The sequence below is a fragment of the Sciurus carolinensis genome, chromosome 4, assembly GCF_902686445.1.
Source record: "Sciurus carolinensis chromosome 4, mSciCar1.2, whole genome shotgun sequence".
In the NCBI taxonomy this organism is placed as follows: domain Eukaryota; kingdom Metazoa; phylum Chordata; class Mammalia; order Rodentia; family Sciuridae; genus Sciurus; species Sciurus carolinensis.
Window position 1 is genome coordinate 18959227 of NC_062216.1, and position 17355 is coordinate 18976581.

The 17355-nt window shown below is 37.8% G+C and overlaps 1 protein-coding gene across 4 annotated transcripts; it reads left to right on the forward strand.

Moving 5' to 3' along the window:
* The first annotated feature begins 6582 nt into the window (after positions 1-6582).
* Npy5r (neuropeptide Y receptor Y5) lies at positions 6583-14092 on the forward strand. 4 transcript variants are annotated; one of them, XM_047550935.1, is made up of 3 exons: positions 6583-6698; positions 7523-7591; positions 12471-14092. In XM_047550935.1, the coding sequence occupies exon 3, from the start codon at positions 12480-12482 to the stop codon at positions 13818-13820; it is 1341 nt and encodes a 446-aa protein (XP_047406891.1). In that variant the 5' UTR covers positions 6583-6698; positions 7523-7591; positions 12471-12479; the 3' UTR covers positions 13821-14092. The 4 variants fall into 4 exon arrangements, with proteins under 4 accessions (XP_047406891.1, XP_047406890.1, XP_047406888.1 ...); XM_047550931.1 differs by lacking the exon at positions 6583-6698 and adding an exon at positions 6952-6973; XM_047550934.1 differs by lacking the exon at positions 7523-7591 and having other exon boundaries at positions 6620-6698; positions 12468-14092.
* Positions 14093-17355: the final 3263 nt, after the last annotated feature.

Here is a 17355-nt window from a genome sequence, read left to right on the forward strand (position 1 = left end):
TTCCAGCCTCCTACCTCATACCCTCAATCTCAATGGAGTTCTTCTTTTTCAAATGAGTGAAGGCCATCATGGATTTACTAACTTTCATAACCCTAGTTTTAGCAATGGATCTTCCAAACAACTGTTCTAGTCCCCAGACTTTGAGTCAACCTAGTCCACTGAGATTTCCCAGCCAAGACTCCAAACACCATTGGGACAAGTCATCTCCACTGTGCTCTACAGATGTGCTGACCACCAAAACCCAGGACCATACCAGCTGTGAGTTGTGTTCCACCAAGTTTTGTTGAGGGTTGTTAAACTATGACAAGGTAACTATAGCATTTGTTTATTCAATAATTCACTTTTTTTTCTGACTCAGCACTAAAATAAAAACAAAACAGAAAGAAAAGACAGTGGATTTAATCTGACATCACTTTCCTAGTTGTTTATGTGAATATACCACCGTGAATCTCACCACATCCACAAGACTGGGGTTCTATTTAGAATAAGATACATTTCATGTTTGTATAATTATATCTAAAGGGACTCTACTGTCATGCATAAATAAAAGGAACCAATAAAAAAAAAAAACTTGCTGAACTCTTTCTCAAAGTAACTACCTTACCTATGTCACATCTTCTCTAGCTACCTTCTCTTTCCTGGCTAAATCCTCTAAGAGTAAGGTACATTTACTGTCTTCTCACTTGCTCTTCAAATATGGCCTACTTGAACCTAATTCTTCACAGGACACCAATGACCAAAGCCAGTGGACACACTTCACATTTTATGATGTGCATTATTAATGTTGCCTTGGACCCTCTTGACCATCCTCTCTTCTTGGAGTCTTCTTTAACTCTAGGGTTTTCTTTTCCTCACTGGATACTCCTCAGTCTTCTCTCCCAGGATCCATGATCTCCATCTATTTCTCCTGTGTTTTTATTCTCTATGATTCTGTTATATAAAGGCCAGAGATAGTCCCTTTGTATTAGCCTAAACTGGTCCCCATATTGTTACTTCTTCACATCAGACTAGAGCCATTAGCCCAAAGCCTGCCAACAACAACTCAAATCCTCTCACATCTGATTGCTTTAAATATAATCAAAATAAACAAGACTTAAGTCCCTTAGAGCCTACCTACGCTAGATGCCCTGCAACTCAGTTTGGCATCTGCTAACCGTAATTAAGACCATTCCTCTCTATATAAAGGACAACAAACCATTATGGCTGCCTCTTAGATTTCTCTGACCCAGAAGCCCCTGCCTTGGTGCTGAGGGATGTCACCTGGACATGTAAAGTCTCTCTCCATTTCTCTTCTCCCCCAAGAGTGTCTTTGTCCTATCCCCCTACTGGGCGGTATTCCCACCCTGCTATTTCTGGAACTTCTCTTGCTAGGAGACACTACCCATGTCATGCAATACACCTTCCAAGATCAGTCAAGTAAAGTTTGAGCCTGTGGTGGTCCTGAGTCTTTGTTTAACCCTGAAATCAAACTTTCCAGAGATGCCAACCTTAATCTTCTCCTTTATTCAATATTAATGAATAATCATGCTGTCTGCCATCCATTATGTTTTTGTATGTCCATAAACTCAAATCTCTAGTACAAGTACAGATCTTTCTCAGGTTTGCTTGACATTTGCTTCTTAGTTCATGACCTCAATTGGCATCATCATCCTTCTCCCTCACACCAGAACCTAAGAATCATCCCAAGTATTCCCTTTCCTCACACTCTGGAATCCAATCCATTACAGATCTCATTGTTGGTTTGTTTTATTTTATTTTTTTAAATTTCCTGAATATTTCCCACACGTGTTCTTTCACCTCCAACAACCTCTATTTATTTCTCTACGAATGGTCTTGGTCCCTATCCAGTTGTATCTCTCAGTTAAAGTTATGCAGTTGCTCTTCTTCCAGATTCTTCAAGCAAATTGAAAATGATGTCCTTTTCAGCCACTTACAGTGTCGTCAGCTACCCCAACATCCGAGTCTCCCTGGACCACTTGCACTTTCCTGAATGTGACACTCTCGCCCCTTCCTGTTACTGACCCACGTCTCACTTGCCTCTTGCTCATCTCCTCCATCTGCCTGTTTAATTCTTACCAATCCCTCAAACTTCAGTTCAAGTGCCTTCTCAACTCTGAAGCCCTCTCTCTTCTCCATCTTCCCAACTCCCTACAGAGGCTTCATTTGCATTCTTATCGACATTCCTACAACAATCTAGGTTGACTTCTAATGCAGAACTTATCACATTGACTGTCATTAATTATTTGCACAGACCTACAAATACACTGGCTTTTTTTTTTCACCTCTTTAAACTTAAGAGACTAGAATAATATCTGGATACCAAATATGTTTTGTTGGAAGACCGAAAAACTAGGAATAGGGTAGGACCACAAAAATTTTGAACATCACAAATCAAGCCCTTCTGGTTTCCCCAAGAGGTGTAAGCTTGAACAATGGACCCCTGCTGCCTTTGAAAATACTTATAATGTGTGCTGGAAGAAGCACCTCACATTTTTCTACCTACTGAATAACACAATTTTGAAAGGTGAATTGCCTGTGAGAATGATAAGATTAAGAATATGGTAACATGGATTTTGGAAGAACATGTTATTCAACGATGTTAACATTTAACTCTGGGCTTAGGCTTTGGACAGTTATCTAAACATTCTTTTTCAAGACTATCCAAAATAAACCAACATACCCAAAATAAATAAATCCTTCTCCTTTCATTTCCACTTAAATATACTAAAGTTATATTTAGATTTATAACTAGATTTAAACTATTAACCATGAAAATTAAATAGCCAATAAAAAGTTTATTTTAAAAAACTATTAGAGGATGTTCTCAACGGCATCACTTTTTGAGAGGACCTTTGATCTGCAAAAGGAAAGAATTAAATGACCTATATATGAATTTAAATGATAAAATATTATGATTCAAAAGAAATCCATGTTCTCTTCCTTTATATATATTTTGCACCACAAAGTTGTAAAATGATATAAAAGATGCTCTGTTGATATGTAAGGCACCCACAACTTTTTGAAAAGAAAGAATCAAATCTAGTTGTGTAGTTATTAATAGCTACAGAAAATATACCAGTAATAATGGAAAAACTTTGTCAACAGTGTTTTGTTCCTTCCCTTTCTTTTCTTTTTCTAATATGGAGGGGCAGCAAAAAATACCTATGACTACCAAAATTTTGTTAAGATAAAAAAGATTGTTTTTCCACATATGTGTATTAATGCCTGCATATCAATGAAATAAAGTCATAGATATTCAGAGCTTAAAGGGAACTTCAGATCTGTACTTGCTCACACGGACGTGCGCACACACACACACACATTGTAAACACTAAAAGATTAATTGCATTGTCTAAATCCACACTATTAATTTGGGATAAAATCTGGCAGTAACCCAGGTGTTCTAAGTGTCTGTTATTCAAATATAAATGTGAGTGTGATTGTATAACCACAAACATGCGTGTCGCATATATACGTGTAGGTATTTTTTACATGGAAATTTAATTTTTAAAAAAGAATTCTCCCTGGAAATCAGTTACTGATTTCTATTTAATGGTTTAATCATTAGAACATCAAAAGGAGAATAGCACATTGCTTAAGAAGCACAATGCTTATCGGAAGTCAATAAAGTATTTAGGGTGCCCCCACTTAGACCTTCAGAATTATAACTGAAGTTCTTGAGAAAGTGACTCTATGCTTATAGCACCCTGGGTTAACTTCAAACAGTTTTTGTTCCATAAAAGCAACTAGATGACTTTCACATTACTAAGTTCCTCATTTTAAGGAACTGAAATAAGGAGCTACAATTAATAAGTTCCAAAATACTAATTTACCTGACAAACTATTCTTATTCCAAAGGAATCAAGGCAAAAAACAGAACTGTAACAATACTTTTGTTAACACCCAGGAATGGCCCTTTCCATGTCCTTATGTAATTAAGGACTTAAATTCACCATAATAGAAAAAGTGGACACAAATATTTACTCTTAATGAATACAACAAAAATTCTTGGAGAAAAAAATGCATCTAGTAAAATTATACTATTTTCACTAGTTTATCTACCCCATATAACTAATATATCCAAATCATATATCATTTGAGATTATATCAAAGCACTTCAGCAACTGTCCTCCAAAAATGGTAGCAAGTATCAAAATGGAGTAATAACATTGATAAAAACAAGACATGTTCCGCAGCAAAATGCTACGCCAGGCACAATTGTTCAATAATTTGTCTTAGGAGTCCCAAGTGTTCTATAACTTTCATCTTTACAGATAAGCTTTCTTTCATAACTGATAACAAATCCTGAACACTGGGAAATAGCCAGCTTAATTTTGTAACATTCATAAAATCCAACTTAATTTCCCAAGCGAGCATTTTATAAACAGTGAGTAGGAAAAATACACAGAGCAGAGGTGGACATTACTATTTCTGTTCCCAGAGGTGGTACGCCCTGCAATGCAACTCTATAAAACACAAACAAAATTCTTCTGTTATGTGCTACAAAGAGTCATGATGATCAGTCCTGAATCTCTTAGGGAAATCTGAAGGTAAAAGCACACTCAAGGTCGCATCTTCTTTATGCAACATATTGCTGATTATTTTAAACTGATGATTCTTTCAAAATAAAGGATAGTTGATAATTTCTTCCCTCCATGGAACCCTAATACTGTATGTTTTAGTGAATATTTAAAGAAGAAATTCTAACTTCCCTTTCTGAGGTTTTTGCACCTCAAAGTTGTAAAATAATATAAAGGATGATCTGTTGATATGTAAGACACCCCCAACATTTTGCAAAGAAAGAATCAAATTTAGTTGTACAGTTATTACAACTAGAGAGAATATACCAGTAATGATAGAAAAACTTTGCCTGAGGTTTTTGTGGGTGTGATGAGAAGGGAAAATAAATAGGTTAAATAGAATGTTCATCTCAATGACACAAGGACTTTTATTTCCAATAGTCTAACAATAACAGTACTTCAATTTACAGGTTTGTATAGTTAAAAAAATTGAATTTGATAAAGAAAGAAATTTATCTTCTAGTTTTAACACTCAATAGCATGTAGTCTAGATTGGTTTTTGGAGATAGTCATGATGGGGTTCATCAGGAAGTTGTTTTAAAGTCAAGTTGTATTTGAAGGGTGTGCATTACAACTATACAAGGGATGGAAAGATGGAAATTTATGGGGCAATGTGTAGTACATCAATTGTGTAGAGGTTGGAGATCAGAAACTCTGAGACCAAGCTTTCCTTTTCTCAATGTCATTGCTTTCAGCACCTCCTTTCTTCCTTCCCCTACTGCAGAATCCCATGGGCCTGCTTGGATGCAACTTGTTTAAAGCTATTGGAGAGAACACAATGATTCAGGACAGCATAGAAAAATGAAATAGGAACTGTAGTTTCCTCAGGCATTTAGAACTTCTTGAGTGACTCCATAGCTGATAAAATGACAAACAATATAGTCCCCATGCGTACTAACTGCTCAATCAGTAGAAAAGGAGCACAAGAATTATTGTCTGACCTTTGGGGTAACAGCAATTGCTGGCCTGGAAATTAAATTTACAAATTGCATTGTTCCCAAGGAATAAAGTTGTCTTCAGTAGATTGAAGACCAGTCCCACAGGCTTGAAACCATCAGGCCATGCTGTGATTGTCACGTAATAGCTCTAGTTTTAAGAATACAATAAATAGTGACCTCTCTCACCTCTTAGCTGTGTCCAGAGACAGGTGAATGGCTCTCTCTCCCTCCCTCCCCCCCCCCCCGCCTCTCTCTCTCTCTCTCTCTCTCTCACACACACACACACACACACACACACACACACAGCCTAAATTATCTGCCAACTAATGATTAAGGCAAAACTGCGCAACACAAAATACGGATTTGGAAATATTAAGGCGGGAAATAATGTTGAGGAGGAACAGAATCGAGTTTTCTGTTTGTTGTGGGTCTTTTTGTTGTCTGTTTTTTAACCCAATGGCAACCGTTTTTAACCCCTCGGTAAAGAGTTGGTGCCATTGCAACCTCACTCCCCAGCTCCACGCCGCTTGCCCACCCGTGACTTCTACTCCTTAGCCTGTTCTGTGCATGCATTACCACCGACTCCTCGGCATGCCCTGCAAGTTCAGTTCTATCTCCTCGCCTGGCCCAATCTTCTTGCTCACTTCAAAAAGGTGCAAGAACGAGCGGTACTGTTTCGTTTCTGCTTTGGTTGTCTCCAAAGAGAAAAACTGGGTCTTGAAGCTTTTTCTCGAAAGTCTAAGCACTTAGAGGTACACCCACTGCCACGCAGTTGACCGCCGGGCTGCGTCGAGGACCGGAAAAAATCTATTTGCCCTCCAAGTTAACTTGTTCTGGAACCCGAGGCCAGGATGACCTGGCGACATCCTGAAGCCCAGTAGCTTCTCGCTGGGACCCCTCACAGTGGTGTAGAAACTACGATGCCCCCGTTCCCGGCTTTGGGAAAATCCGGAGCGGAGCAGGCGCCCTGGAGCAGGGTCTCTGGGGTCCCCGGAGCAGTCACGTGTTCCCGAGGCGCCTCTAAAACCCTCGCGGTTCCCCGCCCCCTCCTCCCCACCGCCACCTCCAGGTCCTGCTCTTGCTGCCGCTGTCACGGCTGCTGTCGCCTGGGCACAGAAGCCACCGAGCTCGGCCGCGTCCCCGGGAGCCTAGGCACCAGCAGCGCCCGGGACGCCCCGAGGTACGGGCTCCAGACCCCCGCCGCCCCTGTTGGTGCCGGGAGGGCCTGCACCGAGGGGCCCTGGCCAGCCCTGCCGCCGGCGGCCAGTCGGCACGGGCCCGGGCTCCCGCACCCTGTCCTCGGTCCTGGATGCTGTTGGGGCTTCCCAGAGAGTGCAGTGGGGAGGCTGGAGGCAGCGCGGCTGGAAAGATGGGGCGTCAGGGTGGCAGCACAGGCAGTTGCAGGCGTGGAAAGCCGGGAAGGGATCGGGCTGGATTTTTTTGTGTGCCGGGCAGGTATCTCCAGTCCCCAACTCACCCGGGGTGGAGCAGGCACCGGCCGAACCCCGGAGGAGAATGTCCGCGATCCACGCAGGAGCCTCGTCGGAGGCGGGGAGAAGGGTGGACGAAGCGCTCCCCAGCGCTGGGGAGCCCAGGGTGCAGGCAGACCGGCGTCGGAGGCCGGGGAGCGGCAGCTAGCGGGGTGGCCGGCCAGCTCTAACTCCCGGGGGGCCCGGGGTGCGGCGGGTGGAGCGCCACTCGGGCCGTCCAACTGTCGCGCTGTCCCGCAGTTGGCCCGAGATCCAGAGGCAGCTGCGCGCCTAGGTTTGCGCTCCTATTTGCAAGGTGGCCTCCTATGACAAATGCGAGCTATAAACATGCATCCCTATGCCTCGGATTTCAGAAGAGGGAATTCTGATCCCCAAGTTTACAGACCTTTCAGTTTATCGTTTAAAAGAACATCGTGTTAGACTGAGTCTGGAAGGATTTTTGCTATAGTCTAAGGAAATAGCCTAAGGCTCTTTCAGGGGAATTTTGCAGCCTGAATGTACTGTTAAATTTCAGATTTCTCAAGGGAAGAGAAACTCTGCTGGTAGAATTGAGAAGAGAGGCTGCTTCGTTCCTGCATGTTTTGTGAGTTGAACAGAGCTGTATTTATCTGCCCAATTCCAATTTTGCCAAATTCTGGCTTTAAGAATAAATCATGGGAATATTTGGGAACTTGGAATCTCGTCATTGTTCCAAGATTACAGCAATATAGGCAATAGTTGATATTTGATCATTGCTAGAAGAAAATCTTGCATATATTGTATTCTTTTATGTGATTGGCATCTTTTGTGAGAAGAATGATGTGTATTTTCATAAGGGAGGAAATTATCTTAACAAAGAACCCATACTTAAATGCATAAATCAATCTCTTAGTGTTCTTTGAGATCACTGCAATTCCTCTTATTCTTTTTAAGAACTCTCTGCTTTCTTAAAATGCTTAAAGTTTATTCAGAAGACCATTTGTCTAGGCGTCAGATATAGATCAATATATAGGAAAATTACAGTAAATCTTTCTGAAGACTTTCCTTTTTTAAAGTTGCAAGAGTTTAGCCAAGAACTTAGGTATTTTTCACTTTTTTTAAAACTGTGAATTAAAGTTTGTTATTTCATCTGCAATTGCTGATGATGGGAAGATGCAACCATATATAAAAGAGAACAATATATAGTAATTAGGCACAACAAAGATTTCAGTCTGTACCAGATTTCTTCTCGAAGTAATTTTTATTTACTTCATTGTTAAAACACTCTCTTTGGTTATGTTTCACTATTTCTATAGTAATCTGAGATGAATTAATTTTCACATATGACATTGCTATTATTATTATACATAAAATATTTATTCTGCATAAAATTGTAGAGCATTCATCATAACTTCTTGAAAATAGAATTATTAAACAGATTTACATTTTCACTGTTGGTTTTCTCATTGTATTTTTCAGGAAAAGGAAAGCGAATGATTACCTTTAAGAAAATAAATCCTTTATGCTTTTATGTATTTATTTGATTTCAAAATAGGTCCTCTACCTTAGATTCTTCAATGTTAAAACAGACAACTTATATCTTATCAAACAAAATTTCCCTAATGTTTAAACTATCCCCTGTTTAAACATGGAGGGGCTATCCCATGTTTAAACATGGAGGGGCTAATTAACATGTTCACCCCACCCACAATAGCAATATCCATGATCTAGTTGTGAGAAGAAATATTTATGAAAACAAATGAATATTTTGTGCAGAGTACTAGGTCAGGTGTCATGTGTGCGTGTGCGTGTGTGTGTGTGTGTGTGTGTGTGGTAGATGGAAGGGCTGGGACTTGAAGGAGACCAAACCAAACTGTAATGAAAAAAAAAAAAAGTTGAACAAATGAATATTAAGAGGGGGAAAAACATATAGAAAAAAGACAATTTACTACTCAATCAATAGGTACCTAAGTCTCTGTTATATTCATCAATAGTGCAAGTGTTTCTGCTGTAGTGAAAGGAGTACATCACCAGCAGCCAGAAGAAGCCATTCATTCATTCATCACCCATTTAGGGATTTCGTATCTCAAGCTGTCTACAGCTATTCACTGTGTGACCTTGACTTATTCCCTCATAGAATATTCCTTTCATAATACCTTATATTAGTCATCTTTATGTCATCAAAGCAGAACAGAGCACCTAGCATATTATATATTCAATAAATTACTGTCAAATAAATAAATGAACTAACCTTATTTAGCTATTCATTAATTAAAGCTGCCTAATCTTTGAAATCATATATAAACTACCTATATGAATATTTTAGGGAAGAAAAGAAATGCTATCCTTAGTTTTCCCAGTTTTCAGTGAATGGCATTTCCTTTACCTGCTTGCTAAGGAGAAGGTGACTTTTACAACTTAATGAATTCAATATTTTAGGCTTCTACATTTAAAATAGGAGAGTTTAGTAGCAAATGTTCAATAGGAAGCACTTCTTTTTCAATTAAATAGAAATGTGTTGTGAATTTGTTTTTGTAATTTTAGTTTCATGTTGGTTATGTCATAGCCTTGGTCAATGAAAATATTCAGCTTAAAAAGTTAAAGCACTAAAGTATTATTTTTATGTAGGTATCTCCTCATTTTCTTTGGGGGACATTTAAAAACTTCTGCAATTGTAGTGGTTCCTATATACATATGTAAACAAACACATACACATATACATATGTACACATGCATATCCTGAATATTTCTCTGATGATTCATTTCTGTTATTTTAAGTCTGGGAAAAATTTAAAACTACTTTCTAAAGTAATTAGTAACAAATATTTACTTGACATCTGCATATGCATAGCATCCTATTAATCACCTCCCTACCATCAGAATCATCAGAACTTTTCCCTTATCTACATTAGGATCTAATCAAGAGAGTAGAACCCAAATGTTGGAGATAAGCTGAACTTTAGATTCAAAACCACATTGTTTCTATTGCCAAAAGCTCTGCTGCATTTCTTCATCTTCAAAAAGTGTTGGACAGCAATTTTACAATGAGTCTTATATCTTAAGAGCACAAAGCCATTGCAGGAAGGGCTGTCTAGTTTCTCCCTGGTCCTTGTCTTGATGGTAGAGAAAGACAATAGTAACACTGTCCTACTACAAAGTCAGGAGAAAGAGAATGATTCAAGAAAGTGAGTCAAAAGACCAATTAATTAGGAGCTCAGATACAAATAGCTTGTGCACATTATAAGTGTAAGTAGGATTGTGAACAAGCTAGACACAGTCAGGGGGTCATCAGAACTCAGGAAATTAGGCAGAAACACCAGTCGAGGCTGCTTTCATTAGAAGTTCACTGACCTAGGGCTAGGGATATGGCTCAGTAGATAGAGTGCTTGCCTTGCAAGCACAAGGCCCTGGGTTCAATCCCCAGCACCACAAAAAACAAAACAAAACAAAAAAAAACTCACTGACCTATCCAAGGGAGTAGCTGGGAGGCTATTGCCCAGTCATATGTTTCATAAGATGATATAAGAGAATCAGGATGATGCACTTATGTACCAGTTATCCTCTTTCCCTCGAGGCAAAAATCAATGTAAATTGCTGGTTATGACCTAAGAATAAACTAATATGATCTGGGGTTTTAGAATTAATTTATCTCTAAAAGGATAAAACTGGTGTCAGACAGTAATTCAATCAATACAGAATTAGTGGAAGAAGTTGTGAAAAACTTTTCAACATTTTTCATAGCATGATGATGACAGAATCCTATTTAAAAATAGCTGTAAATAACACTAAAGGTTATCTTACTTATAATGGATGTATGTACACAAAGCATTTCTTTTTTTGGAAATGTAATGAACCAGGATTTGTAAGTCCCTCATCAATTGAGGGTAACACTGTTCACTATTAATTTAAATGTGAATGTCTTTTTATAATTTTAAGTGTAATTATTCAATTATAGATCTAGAAGTAAGTAGATAAAATATGTATTTATATGTAGCAAAAGTACTTTTTAGCAACACACACATACCCCCCGAACACAACACACAGAGAAAGAGAGAGAGAAAAAGAAATCTGTAACACTATGACCTCATCAGAATTCAATAGCTTATTGTTGTCTTGAGTTTCTTGTAGGAAATTCTTGTTTGAAAAAGTGGAAGTGCTAACTTTCATTAAAATGAAGTAGGGGTTTCTTTTGCCTCTTACTGATATGTTATAGGCAATTTAGTGCTTCATTAAGCAATATTACAAAATCTCTACTATGTAGAGGTGGATGTAATGCCATTGTTATATGACATAAATTTTATTTGAAATGAAAAAACTTAGTATGGAGTGTTGTGTTAGCATCACTTCTACTTTTAACATTAAAATACAATGTGTTCCTTAAACAATATGAATTCATGACATCTTTCTAAAGCTGACATTTATATAAATGGTATTTTTTTTTAGCTTACAATAAAAGTCATAGTTAACCAAGTTAGTATTTTTTGCTTAAAAATATAAGAAGCAAAAATATTTTTTCTGAAGAATATTTAACTTTAAATTAACAAGTAAACAGGTAAACCTTGTTTTTAAAAATACTGACATCACACTGGTCAATCAGTGATTGCCCTAATTCATGATAATCTAGCACATCTCAAAGGACTGAGAATCCATCTGTGCATGACTTTTCATTTAGCACTGTGTAGGGTGCAGCTTGATAAGCACTTATTGAATGCCTACTCTATATACCTAGGTCCTGGAATAGTATTCTACACTTGAGGAGCTTGAATGTGAACAGTGCCTGAACTAGATTATATTTAGGTTACTTGATTTTTGCTTGGATTTCTCATTCTTTCCTAAATATTGATTTAACACCTAGAGTGGCTGAAGCTACTGTGCCATGTGTTGTGATGAATGCCATGGGGAATAAGTACTTTAGCGTTACTTACAAATAAATAAGGGAGACTCGTAGGCATGATTGCAATGTAAAGCAGATGGTGACATATGGCATCAGACCGCTGTGCTCAGGGTATTGTGGGAGCTTTGAAGAAGAGATCACTCTTTCAGTTTGGTAGACCAGAGATAACATAGGTGACTTTTACATTTGACTTTGATTCAGGTAGGAAATAAAGGGATTTTTTAAGGTAAGATTATGTCATGATACCATGCACGCGGTATCTTGGACTAGGAAATAATAGTATTGAGCTATTATAAATGATGTATCTTGAAGTTCTTATCTTCCCTTTCCCTACATTATTTCCACTAGAAACTTAAAAGACAAAAGTCTAGTCCTTTAGCACAAGTTAACAGCAGGATAGAACTGATGATAGAGTTAAATTTAGTGTGTTTGTTACTGGCTGAATTTACACTGCATTTGGAACCAAGTAAAGACCTCACTGAATTTTCTTAGGAGATTAATAGGGTAATGGGAGCAAATTGTAAAATACAGTCTCCCTCTGGATGGATTACGTTTAGTTGTCATGTAATGGTTTGTATGTTTCTAATGACTGTCTCTTTATTCCAAGCAGGATTCTAATATGGATTTAGAGCTCAAAGAGTATTATAACAAGACATTTGCCATGGAGAACAATACTGCTGTCACTCGGAATTCCGATTTCCCCGTCTGGGATGACTACAGAAGCAGTGTAGATGACTTACAGTATTTCTTGATTGGGCTCTATACATTAGTCAGTCTTCTTGGTTTTATGGGGAATCTACTCATTTTAATGGCTCTCATGAAAAAGCGTAATCAGAAGACTACAGTAAACTTTCTCATAGGAAATTTGGCCTTCTCTGACATCTTGGTTGTGCTGTTTTGCTCACCTTTCACACTGACCTCTGTCTTGCTGGATCAGTGGATGTTTGGCAAAGTCATGTGCCATATTATGCCTTTCCTTCAATGTGTGTCAGTTCTGGTTTCAACCTTAATTTTAATATCAATTGCCGTTGTCAGGTATCATATGATAAAGCATCCTATATCTAATAATTTAACAGCAAATCATGGCTACTTCCTGATAGCTACAGTCTGGACCCTAGGTTTTGCAATTTGTTCTCCCCTTCCAGTGTTTCATAGTCTTGTGGAACTTCAGGAAACATTCGATTCAGCATTGCTGAGCAGCAGGTACTTATGTGTTGAGTCCTGGCCATCTGACTCATATAGAATTGCTTTTACTATCTCTTTATTGCTAGTTCAGTATATTCTGCCTTTGGTTTGTCTAACTGTAAGTCATACCAGTGTCTGCAGAAGTATAAGCTGTGGTTTGTCCAACAAAGAAAGCCGACTAGAAGAAAATGAGATGATCAACTTAACTCTTCATCCATCCAAAAGGAATGGGAATCAGATGAAACTCTCCAGCAGTCATAAGTGGAGTTATTCATTCATCAGAAAACACAGAAGAAGATACAGCAAGAAGACGGCATGTGTGTTACCTGCTCCAGCAAGACCTTCCCAAGAGAACCCCTCAAGAACACTTCCAGAAAACTTTGGCTCTGCAAGAGGTCAGCTCTCTTCATCCAGTAAATTCATACCGGGAGTCCCAACCTGCTTTGAGATGAAACCTGAAGAAAACTCAGACGTTCATGAAATGAGAGTACAACGTTCCATCACCAGAATCAAAAAGAGATCTCGAAGTGTTTTCTATAGGCTGACCATACTGATATTAGTGTTTGCTGTTAGCTGGATGCCCCTGCATCTTTTCCATGTGGTAACTGATTTCAATGATAACCTGATTTCAAATAGGCATTTCAAGCTGGTGTATTGCATCTGTCATCTGTTAGGCATGATGTCCTGTTGTCTTAATCCAATTCTCTATGGATTTCTTAATAATGGGATCAAAGCTGACTTAAGGTCCCTTATACACTGTCTTCATATGTCATAAATCTCACAGTTTACCAAGGAAAGAACAAATGTTGAGATCATCTAAAAGATCATTTATATTTTCATGATAATGATGTATTTATAATAAATTTTGATAATATATGGAATCTAATTTACATTAAAGAGCTCTGGATTTTAATGTCCATTTGTAATATATGGAAGATCATTTTAATGTTTATAACATGGTTAATCCATTTAGTTGTACAGAGTCAGTGTCAATCCCAACTGTAATTTCATTTTTTAGAAGTAGTTATATAATAGTTATATTACCTTCCATTTCATGTTACCTATAAATTAATGTATGGTATTTTTTGCCTAAAATAAAAATTATATCTAAACAAATCAGTACTGTTTTTTGCATAAGTATAAGAAGTGAAATATTTTTTCTGAAGAATATTTAATTTTGAGTTTGAGAAATTTCTATTATCTATCTTCATTTCTATTCCACCAGCTTCTTAATGCTTAGTTTGTGAAAATATTTAATATGCCTAGGGAATCATAACTAAATGACAGATGTATGCCCAGTAATGGTCATCATTTTAAACATTGGGTACAATTTTGGAAATCCTACAGGAAAATGATTATCTCATATTAATGAGCATTGGTAATATTATCAATTTAGCTCTACTGTCCTAATAATAAATAATTAATTTAGCAAATAAAAAGATTTTAAGTCTTTTCTAGACTTATACATGACATTAAATATTTTATATACTTTTATATTCTAAAATATGACATCTAAGTGGTATCTGTTTCTAGTTATTAAATAATTTTAAAGACAATTTTAAGTGCTCACAGAAAATAAGGTTAGTTAATTTATTTGCCCAAAATATAGAATGATTAATATACTTTGCTATTTCAATGTGATATGCATATGAAGTCTCAAATGCTGTACTACTAAATTGAGGTTGAAGTCTAACTTTTGAACTATTTGAACTTTTGTTCATATGTTTATTTTTGCCAGTTTTTAAAAGAACTAGTCCCTGAGTATTTTGCACCTATGCAAAGTATGCAAAGTAATACTGTTGTCTTCAGTTCCTATAACTGATTTAAACATTCCCTATATATATTCCTACTTATGAAAAGAAAAGGCAATAAAACAGAAAAAACATATCTTTTAAGTTTGTGAGTCATAGGCAATTCTCATATTTAATCAATTGAAAGTTCACAGTCTCTGTGGGGTTTTCTTTCTGCCACGTCCTTGTGCCTGGAATGTGTGTGCCTGTGGAGGAAGCTCCTGGGATCTCATACCATGGGGGAAATGGTGCTGGCCCACAGGTGTCCTCTGCTGGCTCCTGTTGAACTCCGACTGAGGAGTAATAATCCTGCCTGATTTCCACGTTACATAAGCCTCTGCCTCTGCTCTGTGATGCATGGTCTTCCTGAGAGTTGGCCCAGGGTCCTCCATGTCTGCTGACTTGCTAGGACTTAATCTTTTATTGCTTGCGTTTTCACCACGACCTCCATTTTGTTCCAAGGTGTCTTCCCCCTGAGGTTGCTATGTTAGTGATGCTGCATCTTGCGAAGTCCGGAAACTGTTGGGTCACTTTACATTCATGGTTAGGAATTCCGTAGGCGTTTATGACATTGCTCCTCATGTAGTTCATGAGGCACAGAGACAAGCAATTTAGGCTTACTCAAGCTTTCTGTCTGCCCAACACAATAAGCTGCCATATCTACTTTGTGGTATCTACCTCACACGAGTCCTCTGCTTTCCAGTCCCTTTCTGGGATTTCAAACACCAATCTAGTCACAAGCCCACTCTGCTCTTCAATTCTCCCTAATCTCTCTGATGCTATGAGAGTCCTCCCCCAGGTGTTTATATTGTAGCCAGAAAAGTGAAGAAACCTACTTCATATTTGCTTTTCTCTTTTTTATCTCCCCTTTTTATTCTAAGGCTTTCTACCCATCTCTGTCTGGTAAGAACATTTCCTACTAATTAATATCTTGCCTTTTCTCCACACTTTGTATGGCTGACACTAAAGCTATGTTCAGAGCACCAAGGGTTGCTTTTGGAAAATGAGGCTTTCATATGAAAAGCTTTACCCTTTCAATGCTGAGATTCAAGACGAGCATCTCGCCATAAAACAAAAACAACAGCATAATGTCTATGCTTAAGAATGATCTCTTATTTAAAAGCAGTAAGCATTTCCACTTTCATTAGAGCCCTTAAGTTCAAACTTTATATTTAACAAGGACACATAAAAATACACAGGGAGATATTTTATCCTGTTAGAGTAACCAGCATTAGCAAATGTACGACAACTATCAAACTTCATGGATTTTATAGTTGTTAATAGATGAATTTAGTTAAACTAGATTAACTATAGTTTGGAATTCTTTAACCATTGAACTTGAAGGAAGCAATTAATCTTCCTTAACCAGAAATGATGCAATGTTTTTAATAATTAAAAGTTGAGGGTTGTTGGATAGAAGCCATTAAGGTTGGGATTAATGGTTTTTAGAAGATTATTATAAATGATAATTTCTCCCATGGAGACTTGCTTAGTGAGTTAAACAATTTATGTTCAGTCAACTCTCCATTGCTCAAGGGCTGATTATATAATTTTGTTTCTGTTCTCTCCTGGTGTCTGACATGATTAGTTGTTCAATAGCACCTTCACAAAGGCATGGCTAAGGGAACTAGATGGAGATGAAATGAAAAACTGTCAACTTCATTGCCTTTTAACAATATTTAAGAATATTTAATTCAGGAATAGAGGTTAAATTGGGTTTTAGTGGTTATTTAGTGTTAGCGACATTGCCCATTACTGTGGATAACAAAACACAACATGGAAAAAAAAAATTTTAACTGGGGGAAAAGTACAAAGAACAACTAAAATGATTAAATGATGAAGAAATTTATATTAATATTATTTTAGTCAAAGATGCCTATTGAATACCTACTACTATGGTTTGACAGTCACTTCCAGATTCATGTTGAAACTTAATTGCTGTTGTATTAAGAGGTGGACTTTAAGAGGTGATGAAGTCACAAGGGCTCTTATTGCAACAGTGGGTTATTATTTATTGAGAGAGGGTCTCAATAAAAGTTGGTTCAGCCTCCTGGGCCTTTCCTTGCTTCCTGCCTCTTGTTCTCTAGTGTGCTCCTTCGCCACGTGATACTCTATCACATTATGAACCAGCAAGAGTGGTTGGGTAGTCCTCACCAGATGCTGGCACTTTGACAAGGGACTTCCCAACCTTCCAGAACTGTGAGAAATACATTTCTCTTCCTTATAATGTATCTGGTCAGTGGTGGCATGTGACAGCAGCAGAGACTGAGCTATGTGACAGGAACTGTTCTTGGTGCTTAGGATGTATCAGTGAATGAAACAGACCCAAAAGATCACTGCTCATGTGGTGTTTGCCTTTCCAGAAGTAGAGTCAGTGACAAAAGGTAGACAAACAATAAGAACAAGATATAGTATATGCATTGCTTCCTAAACTGCCATCCCAAAATACCACAACTCAGTGACTTAAAACAACAGAAAATTCCTATCTTATAGTTCCATACATCAGAAGTCTGAGATCTG